Consider the following 23,451-nt stretch of genomic DNA (forward strand, 5'->3'; position numbering starts at 1 on the left):
CTTTTATTTTTCTTGTCTATAAGCCCTTACTTCAAACATACCTGTTAAAACTGTCTGCTTTATAAGAAACTCTTTCCAGTCAGCTCTGAAGGTTTCCACATCTGATCGACCAGCCACAACATTATGACCAGTGAGAGGTGAAGTGAATAAGACTGATGATCTCCCCATCATGGCACCTGTTAGTGGACATTTTGTGAACATTTGGTCCTCAAAGTTGTTGTGTTAGAAGCAGGAAAAATGGACAAGCATAAGGATTTGAGTGACTTTGACCAAAAGGGCCAAATTGTGATGGCTAGACCACTGGATCAGTGCTGGTAGACAATGCTGGTTCTGATAGAAAGGGGTCAGAATACACCACTGGGACGGATCAAGGCTGTTTTGGCAGCAAAAGGGGACCAACACGATATTAGGCAGGTAGTCATAATGTTATGCCTGATCGGTGTATCATAACAGCAAAAGAAATAATAGTAATAATAAAAATACAAACTACATGAGGATAAGTGACCATTATGAAAGGAAGTGCCACACTGGAGTGAGGATGAGGATCAGGAACTCATGAGGATATGATGAAGAAAGCAAAAAATCAGCAAAAACCTCTGTGAAAACGTGTAGCATGTGAGGACGAACCTGTAGAGCATACTCTATGTTGCAAATAATTTATTAAAGCGTATGTAGTTTTTACTCAGATGAACCAAAAGCTCCCTTTTTTGACACTCAGCGCTTTGCTAATATACACAAACTGGGTGAGCTGTGTGCTAAATCCTGCTACCATTTAAGCTTCATTCGTTTCATTTTTAGCTCATATATAAAGTCTATTCAAAAGATTGTTACCTCAGGAATTGTAACGTCTGCTAACGAGAGAATGCTAGCATGACTCAGCACCTTCAATACTTCTGTTTTCAAGCTGGACAGTCGAGGTGGAAACGTCTGACCGACTCTCCAGATTGAACACACCGCTAAAACTCCAAAAGTATTGAGAAACCTTCGTCCCTGGTCGTCTGAAACTTTATGCTAAATTGCGAAACCGTATAAACTGTAAATGTTTTTAACATTTCTACTTGGAAATGAATCACAGTGAATACCAGACACCTGCAGAGATCGAAGTTTATTCAACCATACAGTTCATATCTAAAACAATACAATATTCCTTATGTACAGCGTATATTCTTTCACAGCTTGATACATGATTCCCTTTTAAAAGAGGACAACATATATATATATCATGGAAAGACAGAAATATTCCAGAAATAAAGATTCACATCTTTGTAGAAATGCATACACTAATGGAAGAGATTACAAATATAGAAAGATCATTATGTGTATAAAATTCCTTTTAATTTCCCTTTCCAGCTGTATTAATCCTGAAAATATAGACGACTGTGTGCACTGTAGGGTTGCTCTCCAGTGTGTGTGTGGTGACTTCATCCTTTCTTCATCTCTTTCAGTCGTTTTTTTTCTCTCTCATCCCTCGTTCTTCAGACACGTGGTTAAAGAGCGTGTCCGGGGTTTTTTTTTCTGGAGGTTTAAACTTCATTTTATTTTATTACAAGATGGATTGTTTGCATTCTGACGCTTTTTTTTTAGAAGTAAAAATAAAAATGTGTGGATACACTCTGATGGAAAAATAAAAAAAAAACGGTGATGAAAGGAAGTGCTAATGTGTAGAAGGAGTTTTCTTCAAAATGATAATTTTTTCCCAATATTTTTTGAAGTGAAATGTACAATATGGAACTCATACAAATAATAATAATAATAATAATAATAATAATAATAATAATAAAAGTCTAGGTGTGATTGTTGTATCGATATTGCTAACATTAGCATTGCTAGTTTTGCACACTAGCGTCAACAAGTTTAATCTTTAATAAAACGTCTTTATATCAAGAAAAGCAATTTTCTGAACCTCAACTGGAAACACACACACACACACACACACACACACACCAAAGACATTCCCCACAACCAAACCGAACTCCATTAACCATAATGCCCATGTGTTTTATATAAAAACTGATTCACATTTTTTTATGTGTAAATATAAATACAATCGCTCTGGAATGAAATCCGGACTGCTTTTCATACACCACAGCCCTAAACCGGTGTCACTACTCGATCCGTATCGATATGTACTGCGCATGCGCGAAAATGCTGCTAACAAAAACCATGATAACTATTACACGATTAGTAGTATTAGAAAAATTTGTTCTACGCATGCGCATGGGGTTTTTCCCCCCTGCGCATGCGCGAAATTGCTGCTAGCACGTCATAATAATAATAATAATAATAATAGTAGTAGTAGTACAGTATTATAGAAAAATATCCGTCATAGTTCAGACAAGATTTCCGCACATGCGCAGTACAAACCGTGTTTCCGTGTTGACAGTATCATAACAACCGTGTTACTGTCACTAATCAGTCCATACCGGGAACACGGTTTGTACTGCGCATGCGCGAACTTGCCGCTATTATGAACGTTATTATGTGATTAGTAGTATTATAACAGCAATATTATAATAAACACCCCGAAAATAAAAAATCGCTTTGTCATACGTCAGACAAGATTTCCGCGCACGCGCAGTACAAATCGTGTTTCCGGCACGAGTAGTGACAGTATTACAGCAACAATATCACGGTCACTACTCGAGCCGTACCGGCAACACGGTTTGTTCTGCGCATGCGCGAAATTGCCACTAACAACACGTTAGAACGTATAGCAGTAGTATTACGAGACAGGATTTCCCGCACATGCGCAGTACAAAATTCCTTTCACCGGTTCTACATCCACGAGCGCTGAGGATAGTAATTCGATGCTACGTCATAGCAGCTAACCGATTAAAGTTTGAGGATCGGCTCCTAACCGGGACGCCGGGCGAATCACGATATTTATTTATTTATTTTTTAAAAAAGTAAAATGCACGGAAAAGAGAGCGCGCGCTTCACTCGAGCCCATGCGCTATGGTATCGTGATCGTGTTGTAAAGGTTTTGGCACCCCATGTACATAAATACCTGCAACTGCATGAAACAAGGTCTTTACTCGATGTGCAAGTACACAGTTCTGATACAGTACACAGTACTTACGGTATATAAAACATCAAATCATATACACACGCAACTGCAATTAGCATTTCTTTCTTATACAAGACCCTAGTTTCTGGAGGAGAAGACACGCCCCCCTCTGCTGAGGAGAACAGGAAGTAACCCCTGTTGTGTTGTATTAAGGTAAAGCTTTTTATTATTAATATTATCATAGTAAACGTTTTCATCTCTATTCTGACACATGACACGTGCCTTGGTGTGCGCGTGCCGAGGAGTGTTTCACGGTCAAACAGATTCAAATGGCGCAAGAGAGGCTCTGCCGTTCAGGTGGGAGGAGCTAAAGTCTGTGTGTCAATCACAGTGAAACTAGCCAATCACGTGCGTCCGTCTGTGAGAACGGTTTTTTTTGCGCTTGCATTTAAGACGCAGCTCACGAGGACGGCGTAAAGTTGTTGTTTTTTTTTAAAGAAGCGATTAATCACGGAAATGAAAACTAAATATGTAAAAAAAAAATTAATAATAATTAAAATAAATCGATAAATTGACCAGTGCTAGATGCCTTCAAATGGACGTCGCTTTAAAAAAAAAAATAAAATCTCCAGACGTGTCCACGCGCGCGCGCGTACTCACGTGCAGTCACGTGCCAAAATATTTAGATTAATATCTCTAACCTCATATCCTAAAACTGATTGTCAACGAGATATGATGCGTGATTAGTGCATGTGTAGCTTTTCTACACCACGCGGGAAATACAGGCTGTGTATTTACCGGAAAGACGAGAAGGGGCGAAAAAATGTGTCTTATAGTCCAGAAAATACGGTAATTAAAGACAACAGATTAAAGAAATATATATGAATAAAGTCAATAAACAAACCCAAACAAACAAGGAAAGCATCAAATAAACTGATTAAACCCTGCCTACGCACGGGACACTTTACTGCTTACAAAATTAAAGAGTTAAAAGATTTTTCCTGACTAAAATAATAATTATTATATTATTAATAATAATAAAAATGAAAAAGAATTCACATTTTTCAGGGTTGACCCAGGGGGTGTGTGTGTGGGGGGGGGGGGGGGGGGCACAATAAACCCTTTGACCAGCAGAGGGCCTGACTGTATTGTGTGAGAGATGTGAAGAAAGAAAGACAGAGTGAGAGAGAGAGAGAGAGATACTCTGGAAGTGTCCAGTAGAGTCCAGTAAAGGGTGCTGAACATTGTGCTGGTGGATCTGACGATACGTTACGGGTTCACATGTCTCATTATATCAGCCCAGAGGTGACAGGAAGTCCTCCTGGTGCCGTGGTCTCAGTTCTTTCGTGACTTGTGTATGGAACAGTGCAGTCCGTCATGAAGGTGCACTCGCTGCCCCGCCTCTGCGTCTAGACGTCACACCAGCAGGTGGCGCTTCCTGTGCAGGGCGAGATGATCGGAGCGTGAGAAGCTGCGGTCGCAATCCGAGCACTTGAACGGTTTCGACCCGGTGTGTTTGCGGAAGTGACGCGTCAGCTCATCGGAACGTGCAAACTTCCACGTGCAGCCTTCCCACGAGCACTTGTACGGCTTTTCCCCTGTACACACACACACACACACACAGGAAAAGCAAACTGCTGTCAATTGTTTGATCTAGACTGATTTACTTCTGTATCTGTGTGTGTGTGTGTGTGTGTGTGTCTACCTGTGTGTGTGCGTCTGTGGGCTTTCAGGTGTGAGCTCTTCGTATACACTTTGTTGCAGCCTCCAAAATCACAGCGATGGATGCGTCGCTTCTTCAGCGGGTCGGGAGACTCCACTTTAGGGGTGGGTACTATCACAGAGTGTGTGATGGCCCTGAGAGAGAGAGAGAGAGAGATTATTAGTATATCAGAGATTATTAGTTTATTTATCTATCTATCTCTATACATACAGCATTCACCTATTTACCGTATCACTTCCTATGGGTCTATTCATCTACCATTCTATGAATTCTTTCTTGTCTATTCATCCATCCATTTATCTTTTATTTTATCTATCTGTCTGCTCATCCATCCATTTAAAAAAAAAAATTCCCTCCTGTCTGTCCAAGCATCCATCCGTTAATCACATCTATCCTTCTGTTCATTCATCTATCACTCATCTGTCCATCCATCCATCCATCAATCCATCTCTGATCTGTCTGTTCACCCATCCATCCATCCATCTCTGATCTATCTGTTAATCCATCCATCCATCTCTGATCTGTCTGTTCATCCATCCATCCATCCATCCATCCATCCATCCATCTCTGATCTGTCTGTTCATCCATCCATCCATCCATCCATCTCTGATCTGTCTGTTCATCCATCCATCCATCCATCCATCCATCCATCTCTGATCTGTCTGTTCATCCATCCATCCATCCATCTCTGATCTGTCTGTTCATCCATCCATCCATCCATCCATCTCTGATCTATCTGTTAATCCATCCATCCATCTCTGATCTGTCTGTTCATCCATCCATCCATCCATCCATCTCTGATCTGTCTGTTCATCCATCCATCCATCCATCCATCCATCTCTGATCTGTCTGTTCATCCATCCATCCATCAATCCATCTCTGATCTGTCTGTTCACCCATCCATCCATCCATCCATCTCTGATCTGTCTGTTCATCCATCCATCCATCCATCCATCTCTGATCTATCTGTTAATCCATCCATCCATCTCTGATCTGTCTGTTCATCCATCCATCCATCCATCCATCCATCCATCCATCTCTGATCTGTCTGTTCATCCATCCATCCATCCATCCATCTCTGATCTGTCTGTTCATCCATCCATCCATCTCTGATCTATCTGTTAATCCATCCATCCATCCATCCATCTCTGATCTGTCTGTTCATCCATCCATCCATCTCTGATCTGTCTGTTCATCCATCCATCCATCCATCCATCCATCTCTGATCTGTCTGTTCATCCATCCATCCATCCATCCATCCATCCATCCATCCATCTCTGATCTGTCTGTTCACCCATCCATCCACCAATCCCATCCATCCATCCATCCATCCATCCATCCATCTCTGATCTCTGTTCATCCATCCATCCATCCATCCATCCATCTCTGATCTGTCTGTTCACCCATCCATCCACCAATCCCATCCATCCATCCATCTCTGATCTGTTTGTTCACCCATCCATCCACCAATCCCATCCATCCATCCACCCCTGCTGTAGCAGCTCAGTGAAGCTGAGGTGTAGTTAATGACTTTGGCCACTAGGTGTCACTGCAGGATGCTCAGTCTCAGTGTCAGAGTGAACCCATGCTCTCTCACACCTGCTGCTGATTTCACACTCTCTAACATTACAGTGTCACCACACAGTCCATCACACGGTGTGTGTGTGTGTGTGTGTGTGTTTGTGTTTGTGTGTATGTTAAAGTAGAACGTGTCGGGACAGAACGGTCATTACACTGGTCCCGAACACAGCTGTGACACTCAGACCCAGGCCCGGCCCACTGAGTTTAAACCCTCAATAATTACATCTCTCTGTTCTTTCCTTCATTTCTGTTTGTCCTCTCATCTTCCTCATCCTCTTCCTCGTTTTCTAGTGTTTGTTCCTAAAATGACAGAAAATGACGCTCTTGTTTTTGTGACTCCGCGCCCCGAGGAGAACATGTTCCACCTTCCTTCTCCTCCCTTCTCTCAGCACTCTGCTCTTTTTCTACTCATGTTTTCTTTTCCCTCATGAGTCAGCATGCTTGCCTGATGATATCACACACACACACACACACACTATATACACACACACTATACACACACACACACACACTATACACACACGCACTGACAGACATTAGGTCAGTGCCCTTCCACAAGCCCCCCCCACCCCCCCACCCCCATACTGATAGGTACAGAAAATTACACACACATAAGCAAACACACACACACACACGGACAATTGGAGACACAGTGTCTCCAACGTGCTGAGAGATTTTATCAGTGCCATAGAAGAAAACACACACACACACACACACACTACATGTTGAAGCAATTCTAAACAAGATTTAGGTCAAACAAACCTTACTACTGAATGGAAGTAAATAAACTGGAGGTCAGTTGAACCGGTTGTGTTAGACAAGTCCACTGAATGAAAGAGAAAAATGTAAAGAAACGACAAACATGCGCGCACACACACACACACACACACACACACACACATACATACACATACATACACACACATACATACACACACATACATACACACACATACATACACGTGCGCACGTACACACAACAAAACAACACAGAGATCCTGCAAACTGTAATCATGTCTCACACACACACACACACACACACACACGCATGTACACACAACAAAACAACACAGAGATCCTGCAAACTGTAATCATGTCTCACACACACACACACACACACACACACGCATGTACACACAACAAAACAACACAGAGATCCTGCAAACTGTAATCATGTCTCACACACACACACACACACACACACACGCATGTACACACAACAAAACAACACAGAGATCCTGCAAACTGTAATCATGTCTCACACACACACACACACACACACGCATGTACACACAACAAAACAACACAGAGATCCTGCAAACTGTAATCATGTCTCACACACACACACACACACACACACGCATGTACACACAACAAAACAACACAGAGATCCTGCAAACTGTAATCATGTCTCACACACACACACACACACACACGCATGTACACACAACAAAACAACACAGAGATCCTGCAAACTGTAATCATGTCTCACACACACACACACACACACACACACATTATGTATACACTATATATATATATGTGTGTGTGTGTGTGTATATAGTGTGCATGTATATAGTGTGTGTGTGTACAGTGTGTGTGTACAGTGTGTGTATATAGTGTGTGTGTGTACAGTGTGTGTGTACAGTGTGTGTGTGTGTACAGTGTGTGTATATAGTGTGTGTGTGTACAGTGTGTGTATATAGTGTGCATGTATATAGTGTGTGTGTGTACAGTGTGTGTGTACAGTGTGTGTATATAGTGTGTGTGTGTACAGTGTGTGTACAGTGTGTGTGTGTGTACAGTGTGTGTATATAGTGTGTGTGTACAGTGTGTGTACAGTGTGTGTGTGTACAGTGTGTGTATATAGTGTGCATGTATATAGTGTGTGTGTGTACAGTGTGTGTGTACAGTGTGTGTATATAGTGTGCATGTATATAGTGTGTGTGTGTACAGTGTGTACAGTGTGTGTATATAGTGTGCATGTATATAGTGTGTGTTTGTGTGTATATTGTGTGTGTGTATAGTGTGTGTGTGTACAGTGTGTGTATATAGTGTGCATGTATATAGTGTGTGTGTGTGTGTGTGTACAGTGTGTGTATATAGTGTGCATGTATATAGTGTGTGTTTGTGTGTATATTGTGTGTGTGTACAGTGTGTGTATAGTGTGTGTGTGTACAGTGTGTGTATATAGTGTGCATGTATATAGTGTGTGTGTGTGTGTACAGTGTGTGTATATAGTGTGCATATATATAGTGTGTGTTTGTGTATATAGTGTGTGTGTGTACATTGTATGTATATAGTGTGTTTGTGTATATATTGTGTGTGTACAGTGTGTGTATATAGTGTGTGTTTGTGTATATAGTGTGTGTATATAGTGTGTGTTTGTGTATATAGTGTGTGTGTGTGTACAGTGTGTGTATATAGTGTGTGTTTGTGTATATAATGTGCATGTATATAGTGTCTGTGTATACAGTGTGTGTATAGTGTGTGTGTTTGTGTACAGTGTGTGTATATAGTGTGCATGTATATTGTGTGTGTGTGTATAGTGTGTGTGTGTACAGTGTGTGTATATAGTGTGTGTTTGTATATATAGTGTGTGTGTACAGTGTGTGTATATAGTGTGTGTGTACAGTGTGCATGTATATAGTGTGTGTGTATATCATGTGTGTGTGTGTATATTGTGTGCTTGTATAGTGTGTATATGTGTGTGTATATTGTGTGTGTGTGTATATTGTGTGCTTGTATAGTGTATATATGTGTGTGTATATTGTGTGTGTGTATGTGTGTGTGTCATGATTAGAGTTTGCAGGATCTCGGTGTGTTGTTTTGTGTAGTGTTATGACACATTATTCTCTATCCAATCCCCTCCATTAAATTAGACAATAATCATTCCTGCACACGCACACACATACACACACACACACACACACACACACTCGTAGCTATCTCACGCCAAATCTTTTTTCCCCTTCATTTATTTTTTTAAAGCCGTTTGAAGCGGAGCGTCTTTCATGCGCAGGCTTTAAAATGGATCACGAGTCTCTACACCAGCGTGGCCTCCTCCACAGTCTCCACCACTCACAGGTGTGTGTTACATCTGTCATCCAAACACAAACCACAACACACAACAACACAACGCTCCCCTGTGATGGAGGTGCGGCCATTTTACAGGGAAGTGCAGTGAGGCGAGTGCCAGTCTCTACACACGGAGAGAAAATGGTGGACAGTGTTGAAGGTGTTAATGCTGAGAGGAAGTCTGGCTCAGAGACAAGGTCAGGTTTATGTCCACTCTTCTGTGTTTACAAACACGCCTCTTCATCCCAGACCTATTTCGGCGGATGGTCCGGTTCTGACCGCAGCCACAGTCAGGATTTCTGACTTTATTATCCACGCGTCTCTTCTGCAAGTTTTTGCACGTACGCTATCGTTTCTGTCGAATTTCAGCGTTGAAGACGTAAACATGTTTCAACTTCTGCTGAATGTTGATTTTGTTCTGCTGTAGATCTGAATGTAAACCTCAGCTTTAAACAGAACAGGAAAAATTCCTTTTTATTTCTTACTAGAAAAAAAAGCAAGAAGAAAATATATATATATAAAATCGCAAAAAAACCTTGAAAGATTTATTGATTTATTTATTAAATAATTATTTTTTAAAAACTAATATTATTTAATTAATATATTATTATATTATTAAATATTATTAATATTTTAATTATTTAAAATAATTTGAAATAAATATTTCTAAATATTTCTTCTTCTTCTTTTTTTTTTTACCACTTATGGCTTGCCTATTTATTTATTTATTTATTTATTTATTTATTCATCCTGTTTAAAAAAATTATATTGTATTTATATTGACATTTATATTGTATGTATATACATATATATATATATATATATATATATATATATATATATATTCGTTTTTTCGTTTGTTATTTAAATGGATATATGCAGAAATTCAAAAATCATGTCATGCAATTAATATATATATATATATATTAATATTTACATAAGGTTGATATGAACAATGTATTTGAGAAAACTATATGTATAATTTGCAAATCACCAAAATTACTTAAGAGATTTATTTATTTATTTATTTGTAAAATAATTATTTTCAATTTTTAAAAAAAAAATTATTTATTTAAAACATTTTAAAATACATATTTTAGCCTTTTTTTTTTTTTTTTACTAATGGCATGCAGACAAGTTGTTTTTTGTTATTTGTTTGTTTGTTTTTTAAATGATATTTGTAGAAATTCAAAATTCATGGCACGCAATTAATATAAAAAAACTAAATAAGCTGGATATGATTATGACCAATTTATTTGAGAAAGAGAAAACTATATGGAAAATTTGCAAATCACCAAAAAACAAAACAAATTGGAAATCAACTCCGAATTGGAGATTATTTATTTATTTACTTACTTACTTATTTTAAAACTTTTTAAAATATTATTTATTTAAAATATTTTAAATAAAAGTTTTAACGGCTCTACTGCACATAGACATTTGTATGTTTTTTAGTTTAAATGATATTTGCAAAAATTAATTTTATAATTAATATAAAACATTTTAAATAAGCTGGATATGATTATGAACAATTTATTTGAGAAAGAGAAGACTATATGTATAATTTGCAAATCACCTCCGGATTACTTGAGAGATTTATATACTTATTTATTTATTTATTTAAAAATAATTATTCTAAACTTTTTAAAAATATTTTTAAATAAATATTGTCTCCTTTTTTTTTTTACTCAATTTAAATGACATTTGTTGAAATCTCGACATTCATTATAATTATGCACAATTTATTTGAGAAGAGAAACTTTATGTATAATTTCTTTCTAAATATTACCTTTCACCTTTCGGAGTTTTTAATTTAAAAAGAGAAAATAAGCAGACATCAAATTTGCATTAACATTGCGTAAAAAAATAATAATGAATAATTTACAATGAATATATACTGATGAAACTACAGGGTGATTATCAGGATATTTCCAGCAGGCGTGACTCAACGTAGCGCTGAAAAAGTTCGCAGACGGAAAAAAAACGTGTACGCTTTTAGTTTGACTTTAGCGAAATGACATCGTAATTACGCGACATGATTTCTGAGAAAATACAGAAATAATAACAGATGCTTGGGTGTTTAGCGGAAGTGTGTGAAATCCTCGGTCCGGCTGAGACTTCAACACACACACACACGTAAGTTTAATACGCAGCAGATGTGTCTGGTCGAGTGTGTGCACGTGTGTGTGTGTGTGTATGAGTGTTTCTGCCTCGTAATGGAGGTGTGCGTGTGTGTGTATTGTGGGGGGCGTTATTTTTTTTTTACAAGCAGGTGTACAGTGTCGAAAACAATGTGATTCTAAAGAATGCCGATAAATACCACCGGGGACAAGTCGAGACCGAATTCTTTCTCACACACACACGCACAAACCTTATTATTCCCAAGCAAACCTCATGGTAGAAAGTGATGAAATTTCTAGATATACATTGTGTGTGTGTGTGTGTGTGTGTATGTGTGTGTGTGTATGGACCGGCGTGGCACTCACTCATTATAGCTCGGCGATGGAATTTCCTGCCTGTACGTGATGGGAGCGATGTCGCTGTGATGCTCCGTTTTGATTGGCTGTTGGTCGTGGGCGGCGTCTGAGAGACAACACAAGGAGATCAGCCAATCAGATGAGCCGGTTGGACACAATGTGTCCTCATGTCATATTACAAATGATTTCCTAATAATATTTTATAGGAGGAGGAGGACGCTCGGTGAATGCAAATGAGTCGAAAGAGCAATCTATCCAGCTTTTCTCACCGGTTGTGAGAGATGAAGCTCCGCCCTTCTGATCGTCAGGCTTGTGAGGGAAGAGCATGATGGGGGAGGGCAGGACGTGGGGTCGGTACAGCAGGGGCATGGAGGGCAGGATCACGCTGGGCAGAACGGGGATGAGACCTGGACCAGGGGCTGAAACCAGCGGAGTCATCAACTGGACCTGGACACAAACACACACACACATATTAATAATCAGTATATTCTACCTTAATAAATAAACACGAAACTGACATTTAATCCTTATCGGTCAATAATAATATAAATAATAATTTATTTGAAAAATTAATTAATTAATAATTGATATAAAATAATATGAATTGTGAACAAATCAGTGTTTGTAATAAATTAAACGAAACACATTTAAATGATTAAATTTCCAGAAATATACTAGATTAATAAACAGAGGCAATAATTGTTGGTATAATATTTGTAGAACTATAGAATAATTCTGTAGTGTATATTCACGGATAATGGTCAAAGATTTTTTTAAAACATTTTATATACATAGAAAAAATAATCTGTACTGAATAAAAGGTTTAGAATTTAAAGTACGATCATTATTTTTCACAATTTTTAATTTTTTTTTCTTTTAGTTAAAGTGAAATTTAAATTATTATTATTTTTAATTATTTCTTTTTTATGTTCAGGCATAAAATATAAAAAAGCACAAAATAATATAAAATTAAAAAATAATTTAATTCATATTAATTAATTAAATATAAAAATGAAATCTATCAATATTTATATTTAGTTTTTTATTTTTTCAGAACTCACGGTCGGGAAGGACAGCGCCATGGGCGGAGTCAGCATCCCGGGCGAGCCAGAGGGAGATCCGGTCATGGAGGCGGAGTCAGAGCGGCTGATGCGCTCGTAAGGGGACGGAGGCGTGGCTCTGGACGACGAGGCTGATGATGATGAAGGTGAGGAGGAAGAGGGCGGAGGCGAGGGTTTCTTGCTGAGCGACAGATCCACAGGCTCCAGCTGCGTGTGTGTGGGGGCGTCGGGGCCGTGAGCAGGAGTGTGTGTGTGCGTGTGAGTGTGTGTGTGAGTGTGTGTGTGTGTGGGGCTGTGGTACGGAGGGTACGGAGGAGCGTAGCAGAACTGAGAGGGGTGAGGACCGATGGAGAACATGGCGCTGTACGTTTCCACCGCCTGAGACTTCACCAAGGATGAGTAACCCTGAAATAACAGACGGGGAAGAGAAAGTAAATATCTCTGAGCTCTTTCTCTCTCTCTCTCTCTCTCTCACACACACACACACACAAATCTAGAGGCAGCTGTGTACTCAGGAGACAGATGATGAAAAACTGCTTTTCTGACTTTGCTTGAGCGAGACGGAGCCAAAGCTAACTCACAACTCACACACCCCCTACAACGTCTAAGCTAACCAGAAAGGAATGTATGTCCACTTAACACACACACACACGCACTGCACTACTACAGAGTGGACTAGAGAGTTCCCTAAACAGTGGACATCCAGATGTCATGACCTCAGCAGACTGTATGGTACAGGGCAGCTGAAGTAAGTGCTCTTTAAACACCTGCACACCTACACACACCTACACACACACACTCACACATACACACGTGTGCACACACACACTCACTCACCCAAACACACACTCATGTTTTTTTTTACTTCAGGTAACAAAAAACAAACATAGTCCCACTGATCCAGTTGAGCAACAGGAAGGTGAGATAAACATCGATCACACACACACACACACACGGCTTTTAACTCAGGCGTTAGAAAAACAAGCTGCAGCATCTTAGTTCCTGCTGGAGCAGAAAGAGTGTAAAACAAACAGAAGGTGAGATCGGCCGAGTCACATCGTCACGTCGGGGTGGGTCACGTCAGACGAGCTGAGAACGTGTCACAGAGTGTGATGAATGGCTCCAAGGCGTTATGATTACATTACAGAGCTCTATTCCCTCTGGCTGTCTCCTGTTGTTCTAACTCTTACACAAACCCAGCATTTTATTAACAGCTGATTTATGACCAGTCACAGCTGCCTTTCATCTCCAGCCCCATCATACGGAGACTTTTAACATCTCCATGTCTTTTTATTTATTTATTTCAGCGTTTAATTCCTGTCACGGAAATATATTTAAACTCTGAAGTGCACTATTGTTTTTGTAGCTTCCTGAATTAAAAATAAATAATAAATTACTCAAAATAAATGAGTGTTTATTTTTCATTTTGTTTCTTTTTTATAGCAACACGCGTCTTCTTATTGCTAATTTTTTTTTATTGCCGAACTGATTTTTTTTCTTTTTAATTTTATTGTTATTATTATTTTTTTTTACTATTTTTGTTATTTATGTTTAATACAGTAAAATGTTACTGAAAATAACACTTTTTTAAAATTAAACTATTCTATTTTTTAAAAATTATTTTATCCTTGTGCATAACGTAACTTTTGAAGCATTTAATGTAAGCATTTTAATTTTCTCTATTTTTCTTTTTAATTTAATATTGAATATAACATCAGTACGTCTGAAACTTCACCTTGTCCACTACATAGGGCACTACCTTTACTGTTCTGTCATGTTCCGAGTTCGTATTCTTTGTCTAAAAAGTTCCCTGTTCCCTACAGCTGTGCTTTTTTGGATACTGAACCCAACCCTATACATCTGTTCATCGGATGGATGGATGGATGGATGGATGAACAGACAGATCAGAGATGGATGGATGGATGGATGGATGGATGGATAGATAGTTTATTCATCCCAAAGGGAAATTCACAGTTTCCAGCAGTATCCACAAACACAGGTAATAGATAAAATAGGGTTATAATATAACAAAAATACTAAAATACCCAAATTAGGGTACAAAATATAACAAAAAATATCACTTCCAAAAATGCATGGACTTAGGGAAATAGGGTGTAGGGAATATGGGGGATGCCATTTTGAATAATTTCCAAGAAAGTTGTTTTGCTGTTTATAATGGCTCCATGCTCCCTAGCCCCTATTCCTTGTCCTCTATTCCATATTCCCTATTCCCAATCCCCTATTCCCTATCCTCTATTCCCTATCCCAATCCCCTATCCCTAATCCCCTATTTCCTATCCCCTATTCCATATCCCTATCCCCATCCCCTATTCCATTCCTCATATTCCCTGTCCCCTATTCCATATTCCTAACCCCTATTCCCTATTCCCAATCCCCTATTCCCTATCCCCTATTCCCTATCCCCATCCCCATCCCCTATCCCCAATCCTCTACTCCCAATCCCCATCCCCTATCCCCAATCCCCTATTCCCAATCCTCTATTCCCAATCCCCATCCCCTATCCCCATCCCCTATTCCCTATCCTCATCCCCTATCCCCATCCCCTATTCCCAATCCTCTATTCCCTATCCCCATCCACTATTCCCAATCCTCTATTCCGTATCCCCATCCCCTATTCCCAATCCTCTATTCCCAATCCCCATCCCCTATCCCCATCCCCTATTCCCTATCCCCATCCCCTATTCCCAATCCTCTATTCCCAATCCCCATCCCCTATCCCCATCCCCTATTCCCTATCCCCATCCCCTATTCCCAATCCTCTATTCCCTATCCCCATCCCCTATTCCCAATCCTCTATTCCCTATCCCCATCCACTATTCCCAATCCTCTATTCCGTATCCCCATCCCCGATCCCCAATCCCCTATTTCCTATCCCCTATTCCCATCCCCTATTCCATATCCCTATCCCCATCCCCTATTCCCTTCCTCATATTCCCTGTCCCCTATTCCATATTCCTAACCCCATATTCCCTATTCCTTATTCCTTATTCCCTACATCCGTGCATTGTGCACATTCTACACAATCCTTACATCTGACACCACACCCAGTTCACTGTATAGGGGATTACCGGAGTGTGCATTTATGTAGGATGACATAATGGAGGCTGTTCTGTGCGGCAGGAAATCCCACAATGCACCGCAGGAGGATGGAGTCTGTGTCCTACACACTGGTGAGTGAATATAATAAAGGCTGCAGGAAGTAGGGCTCATATTTATAGAGCTCTGATAACTTTCTCACTGGAGAGGCGTGGCTACGGGGTTTAGGGATCGGGAAAAACACATCCCCCAAAATCTGTATAATAATGTTTGGTTTAATACTGAAGGACATCACAGTGACATCCTGTATGATGTAAGACACTGTGTGTGTGTGTGTGAGAGAGAGCGAGAGTGTGTGTTTCACTGAGTTTATGTGTGTGTGTATTTCACATTTTGTGTGTGTGTGTGTGTTTCACTGAGTTTATATGTGTGTGTGTGTGTATTTCACAGTTTGTGTGTGTGTGTGTATTTCACAGTTTGTGTGTGTGTGTGTGTTTCACTGAGTTTATGTGTGTGTGTATTTCACATTTTGTGTGTGTGTGTTTCACTGAGTTTATATGTGTGTGTGTATGTGTGTGTGTGTTTCACTGAGTTTATATGTGTGTGTGTATTTCGCAGGTTTTGTGTGTGTGTGTTTCACTGAGTTTATATGTGTGTGTGTATTTCACAGGTTTTGTGTGTGTGTGTTTCACAGGTTTTTGTGTGTGTGTGTGTGTGTGTGTGAGAGAGAGAGAGAGAGAGTGTGTTTCACTGAGTTTATGTGTGTGTATTTCACAGTTTTTGTGTGTGTGTGTGTTTCACTGAGTTTATATGTGTGTGTGTATTTCACAGGTTTTTGTGTGTGTGTTTCACTGAGTTTATGTGTGTGTGTATTTCACAGTTTTTGTGTGTGTGTGTGTTTCACTGAGTTTATATGTGTGTGTGTATTTCACAGGTTTTTGTGTGTGTGTGTGTTTCACTGAGTTTATGTGTGTGTGTATTTCACAGGTTTTTGTGTGTGTGTGTTTCACTGAGTTTATATGTGTGTGTGTATTTCACAGGTTTTTGTGTGTGTGTGTTTCACTGAGTTTATATGTGTGTGTGTATTTCACAGGTTTGTGTATGTGTGTGTGTGTGTGTGTTTCACTGAGCTTATATGTGTGTGTGTGTGTGTGTGTGTGTTTCACTGAGTTTATATGTGTGTGTGTGTATTTCACTGAGTTTATATATATAATATATATGTGTGTGCTGGTACACACCGTCTCCCCGTCTGCCTTCACTGGATAGTCACACATGAGCATGGCTGCTCCAACTGGAGTTCTGGAAGATGAACAAGAAAAAAAAGACAGGATCAGTAATGACTTCAACACACACACACACAGAATGAGGGGATGCGATGAAGAGCTCGGTGTCTCTGTGGTGGAAAAGGCGGATCATGAACTGGTATAAACTCTCATTACTCCTGTGTAGAGAGGGATCCACCCAACACACACACACACACACACACACGCTCCAAACTGCTAACTTTGAATTGCATGATACTGTATATTCACATAAACACACAATACTAAAATATATATAAATATATTACATAAATCTTTTAAAAAAATTAAAAAATATCAATTAAAAAAAGTCTTAAATTAATTTAAAACAATTTTATAATCTCAATTTCTTTCATTTATTTATATTTTAAAAAATATATATACATATATTTAAAAATGTATTTCATTTTTATTAATATTTATTATTATTATTACATTTCATGTTTGCCTGTTTGTTTGTTCATTTATTTATTAAAATCAACAATAAGGAATAAAATTTAAATAAAAATAAATAAAAAATAAATTTTAAAAAATGAAATATATAAAAGTAAACGAAAGGAATTAACAAAAAATTCAGTTTGTATTTTAATTTTTTAAATCAATAGATATTAACAGATAATTTGTAACAAAAAGATATTATGAATATTAATAAGCCTATTAATAATGAGCCATGAATTATCTACAGGAAGTGACATCATGATTCAGGATATTATATTGTCATGACGCACTGCTGAGGTTTATATTTATTTAATAAAAATATAGTAGAAATATTTGTACAAAGAGATGACTATGAAGATTTTCACATAACCATCTGTGTGTGTGTCTCTGTGTGTGTGTGTGTGTCTCTGTGTGTGTGTGTGTCTCTCTGTGTGTGTGTGTGTGTGTGTGTGTGTGTGTGTGAGTGTGTGTCTCTGTGTGTGTGTGTGTGTGTGTGTGTGTCTCTGTGTGTGTGTGTGTGTGTCTCTGTGTGTGTGTGTGTCTCTGTGTGTGTGTGTGTCTCTGTGTGTGTGTGTGTGTGTGTGTGAGACCCACAGGAAGCACCAACAGGGTGAGGTTGCATGGAAACAGCAAGTGTGAGACCACACCTGGTGTTACTACACACACACACACAGAGCTTGTGAAACAGCAGCCACTCCCTCTCTGGCTACCCGGCTCAGGGTCAGCTGAGGGTTAACCGTCCAGAACACTAACACACACACACACTCACACACACACACACACAGTGTGTAATTTGAGCAACAAACAGTGGAGCAATTCCATGAAAACAGAAATAACAGTTCTAATAGCGGAGAGGTAAAACACACACACACTCTCTCTCTCTCCCTTCTCTCTCACTCTATACGTTTCTACCCTTTTTACTCTCTTTCTCTTTCTTTAATCATTTAACTCTTTCATTTTTCCCCCTTTCTCTTTCTTCTTTTTTTGTCTTTGTTCTTTCTTTCTGTCTCCGAAAGAAACAAGAGCAATATCCTGAAGCACCGACAGTGAATTTCACCTTTAACCTCTGTTTGTATCTCTCTCTCTCTCTCTCTCTCTCTCTCTCTCTCTCTCTCTGTGTCTCTCTGTATCTCTCTCTGTCTCTCTCTCTCTCTCTGTATCTCTCAGTGAAAATGTATTTGACCTCTGACCTTTTATTCTCCTCCACCTGCAGTCTCTCAGACAGATCCACACCCAGTGACTGTGACCTTTGACCCCCAATCAGTGTAAATCCCCACACCTGTCTGGTGTGTGTGTGTGTGCACGTGTGTGTGTACATCTCCGGTACAAACCACTGAACACTTTCTTTCTTTCTTTCTTTCTTTCTTTCTTTCTTTCTTTCTTTCTTTCTTTCTTTCTTTCTTTCTTTCTTTCTTTCTTTCTTTCTTTCTTTCTTTCTTTCTTTCTTTCTTTCTTTCCTCTCTCTCCAGCTCTCTTTTTCTCTACGTCTCTCCCTCTCCTCTCCTGTTCTCTCTCTTTCTTTCCACATGTCTTTTGCTTGACTTTGTTCTCCCACTTCTGTGGGACTTCTTCACTATCTTTTTTCACCCGTATCTCATCCTCTCTCTCTCTCTCTCTCTCTCTCACCTTCTTCTTTCTTTCTCTCTCTGTGTATTTCATTCCTCCTCTTTCCTATTTCTCTCTCTTTGTCCCACTTGTTCTTATTGCCATCCTCTTTTCCCTCATTTTTCCTTTCATCCGTCTCTCCTTTCCTTTTTCCTGTCATCATTTATCTCTCTCTCTCTCTCTCTCTCTCTGTCTCTGTCTCTCTCTCTCTCTCTCATACACACCCATCTTTCTTTATTATCCCTCACTTCTTCCTCTTTAAAGTGTCACTTGTCACTGAATCACTGAAGGGGGCGTGGCCTGTGTGATTATATATCAGTGTAAGACACACACACACACACACACACACACACACACACACACGGTCCTGCCCATGAGGAAAGTCCCTGTCCTGCTGATAATAACACCGTGTTAAGAAACACGGCTAATGATGCTTATCACAGCCGCGAGGAAAACTCCAAGTTATGTCAATATCCACCGTGTGTGTGTGTGTGTGTGTGTGTGTGTGTGTGTAATGTTTGTGTTTCAGTATAACTGACAGATATATAATCACAAAGACCACACCCAATTCACTGTAAACAACAGATATATAATTATACAAGCCACACCCCTTCACTGTGAACAATAGATATATATATAATCACACAGACCACACCCCCTTCACTGTAACTGACATATACAATCATATGCACCACGCCCCTTCACCATAACCAATAGTTATATAATCACACAGGCCACACCCCCTTCACTGTAACTGACATACACAATCATACGCACCACGCCCCCTTCACTGTAACCAACGGATATGTAATCACAGAGGCCATTCCCCTTCAAAACCACTGACAGATATATAATCACACACGCCACGCCCCTTCACTATGAACAATAGATGTATAATCACACACGCCACGCCCCTTCACTATGAACAATAGATGTATAATCACACACGCCACGCCCCTTCACTATGAACAATAGATGTATAATCACACACGCCACGCCCCTTCACTATGAACAATAGATGTATAATCACACACGCCACGCCCCTTCACTATGAACAATAAATGTATAATCACACAAGCCACGCCCCCATCACTGTAAACAACATAAAGAATATCACACACCACACCCCTTCACTGTAACTGACAGATATATAATCAAACAGGCCATGCCCTCTTCAATGTAACTGACATTGTCAATTCTGTGTGTGTGTGTTTTCTCCCCTCGCACACTGAAAACAGGAAAAGAGGCTCAGTGTGCCAGATGGAATGTGTGACGCAAGACTGAGCCTTGAAACAAAAGGCCCCAGACACGGCAGCCTCACTGACCCACACACACACACACACACACACACACACACTCTCTCTCTCTACTTTATAACTTTAATAAGTGATGGACGTGAAGAAGTTTATTTGTTGAGCGACTCTCTGCACCATGCACTAGAGCTGTGATAATCATACACTCTCGAACTTCAGCAGAGATTAAAACCAGTTCCAATTTTTCCCCGATCCTTTCACTTTTGCTCATTTTCCAGTCTCATATACATCTTTCTCATTTTGTCCTACGCAAACGTTTTGTTCGTCACGAACATGGTTTCAACTAACACACAATATTGACCACAATTACTACTACTACTACTACTATCACACACACACACACACACACACACACACACATATATATCCAATACCAAACTAAGCAGAGGTCAACAACACGGTTAAACTTTGGCCTACAACATTGGGCATTCAGTCACGTTCGCTGCCTTCGCTCTCACCACGCAACACACACAGATCTGAGACCTGAGTGTGTGTAAACACACTAATAATCCAATCATGGCCTGATTTTAACACCAGATTACACACACTGTGTGAAAGGACGCTCTTAACCTCATCATCGTTTTTTTTCCCTGTTAAACATAACAAACGAGACAAAAACTATCCGCAGAACCGAACAAAATCTCTATCATTTTTATTGCTTTACATTAAACTTTTCACTAAAAATCATGAATTTTATGCGGTAGATTTTTTTTGTTTCAGTGCTTTGCAAAGCTACATATTGTATGACAAATTACTGCTAATTAAATAATATATTTTATATATTATTTAGTATTTTTCAGGTTTATATATCAATATAGATAAAGGGGATGGGAGGAAGAAAATATCACAATATTTAATTTAATTTTCAATATTATTACAGATTTTTTAATTTTTTTTACACATATTTGTATTTACATATTACATATATATTTTGTTTTTTAAATAAATAAATGTATTAATTTTTTGACACCATTTATTTAATATATTTTATACATACATTTACATATTTTTTATTTATGATTTTATTTATGATCCTTTTTATTTTATGTACATATTTTATTCCCATATTTCATATATTTCATAAAAAATATTATTATTGTTATTGTTATTATTATTATTATTAAATGAATGTATTTTACTGATAAATACACCTTATTGTATAAATCCTTTATTATTACTTTACTGTAGTTTAACCAGGTTAAAAAAAAATATTAAATTAAATGTTGTGTAATTTCACCTCACACTTCACAATTATATATTTAATTAATAAATACATTTATTTATTTATTTATTTATTTATTTATTTATATACTTTGCTAGCTAAAATATTATTTTATACTTAATATATATATATTATACTGATATTTTGACAAAATATTAGATGTTAAATGTCGTGCAACCTGCTTGTCTGATTGTTAGCACATGCCTAAATGATTCCCACATAAACACACACACACACACACACACACAGTGTGAAGTGAAATTACACAACATTTAATTTAATATATATTTTTTAACCTGGTTAAACTACACTAATAAATAAAGTATTTATACAATAAGGTGTATTTATCAAAAATACATTCATTTAATAACAATAATAAATACATAAATAATAATAAAGTAAAAACACTAAAGTTCAGTACTCAGGATCCTGACAGCGTACTAGCGTACTAAGTAGTGCGCGAATATAGAGCGTATCGAGCGGCTGTGCGCGCGCCGGGTCGCTATGGTTACGGGCTGAAACGCGTACTACGTAGTATGGAAGAAGTAGTGTACTGTACACAGCAGGCGCGCGCGCGCGCCTTGTCAATAAACCGAGTTTTTAACGGCAAGTAACCGATATTATTTAGTCGTTTTAACCCCTAAAACACCGCACTACACCAGCCCAAGACTGTCAAATCAATACTACAGAATATAAAGGAGTCAGGTTAAGAAGTGGAGTATTCCAGGCTTCCTGTCAGGGAGCGCTATCATGCTAGCCTTGTGTGACAATTCTTCATTTTAGAACACACCAAGCAGTCCAAAATACTGTCACTACTGTCAAGTAAGGCACAAAAGTCAACCCAGTTATAGATGTAAAATAAAAGAATACTTTTACTCACGTCTGTAAAACAGTTGCGCTTCTGCTCTCGTGCGGTTTTGTTTTGTTTTGAATAAACACAATGCCCAGAGTGAGGAGAAAGGACAGGAAAAGCCGAGCAGATGTCCGACAGCGAGCTCCGTGTTACTCTCCTGACGTCCTCGACAATAAAATCAAAAACTTCACAAAGTTCTGAGTTTCTCTCTGCTCCCCAACATGACGGTATGGGCGGAGTGAGGGGCGGGGCGAGGGCGGGTCTGGGTGAGAACGGGTGGGTGAGGGAGGGAGGGAGGGAGTGGGTGTGTCTCTACACTCCTCCCCGGGTAGGAAGGAAGGAAATAAAAAATAGAGGGAACAGGGTGTGGGTGCTCCCTGTCTGTCTCTCTGTCTGTCTCTCTCTCTCTTTCTGTCTGTCGGTCTCTGTTACTCTATCTATCTCCCTCGCTCTTGTTCTCTCTTTCTCTATGATTAACATGACTGCTCATCCTGACAGAGGGAGAGAGAGAGAGACAGAAAGACACAACACTCCTCAGATTACTTCTCGCTCCACTCCTCGCACCACACCTCACATCACTCCTCAGATCACTCTTCGCATCACTCCTCACATCACGCCTCACATCACTCCTCGCACCACACCTCACATCACTCCTCAGATCACTCCTCGCACCACACCTCACATCACTCCTCAGATCACTCTTCGCATCACTCCTCGCATCACTCCTCAGATCAC

The 23,451-nt window shown here is 39.1% G+C and overlaps 1 protein-coding gene across 1 annotated transcript; it reads right to left on the reverse strand.

Moving 5' to 3' along the window:
• Positions 1-1,090: 1,090 nt before the first annotated feature.
• On the reverse strand, positions 1,091-22,911 carry klf3 (Kruppel like factor 3 (basic)). Its single transcript, XM_058384328.1, has 7 exons — positions 22,744-22,911; positions 17,223-17,283; positions 12,928-13,332; positions 12,136-12,313; positions 11,876-11,972; positions 4,713-4,864; positions 1,091-4,605 (listed from the first exon to the last, which is right to left on the reverse strand). The coding sequence occupies exons 2-7, from the start codon at positions 17,262-17,264 to the stop codon at positions 4,424-4,426; spliced, it is 1,056 nt and encodes a 351-aa protein (XP_058240311.1). The 5' UTR covers positions 17,265-17,283; positions 22,744-22,911; the 3' UTR covers positions 1,091-4,423.
• Positions 22,912-23,451: the final 540 nt, after the last annotated feature.

The sequence above is a fragment of the Hemibagrus wyckioides genome, linkage group LG29, assembly GCF_019097595.1.
Source record: "Hemibagrus wyckioides isolate EC202008001 linkage group LG29, SWU_Hwy_1.0, whole genome shotgun sequence".
Taxonomy (NCBI): Eukaryota; Metazoa; Chordata; class Actinopteri; order Siluriformes; family Bagridae; genus Hemibagrus; species Hemibagrus wyckioides.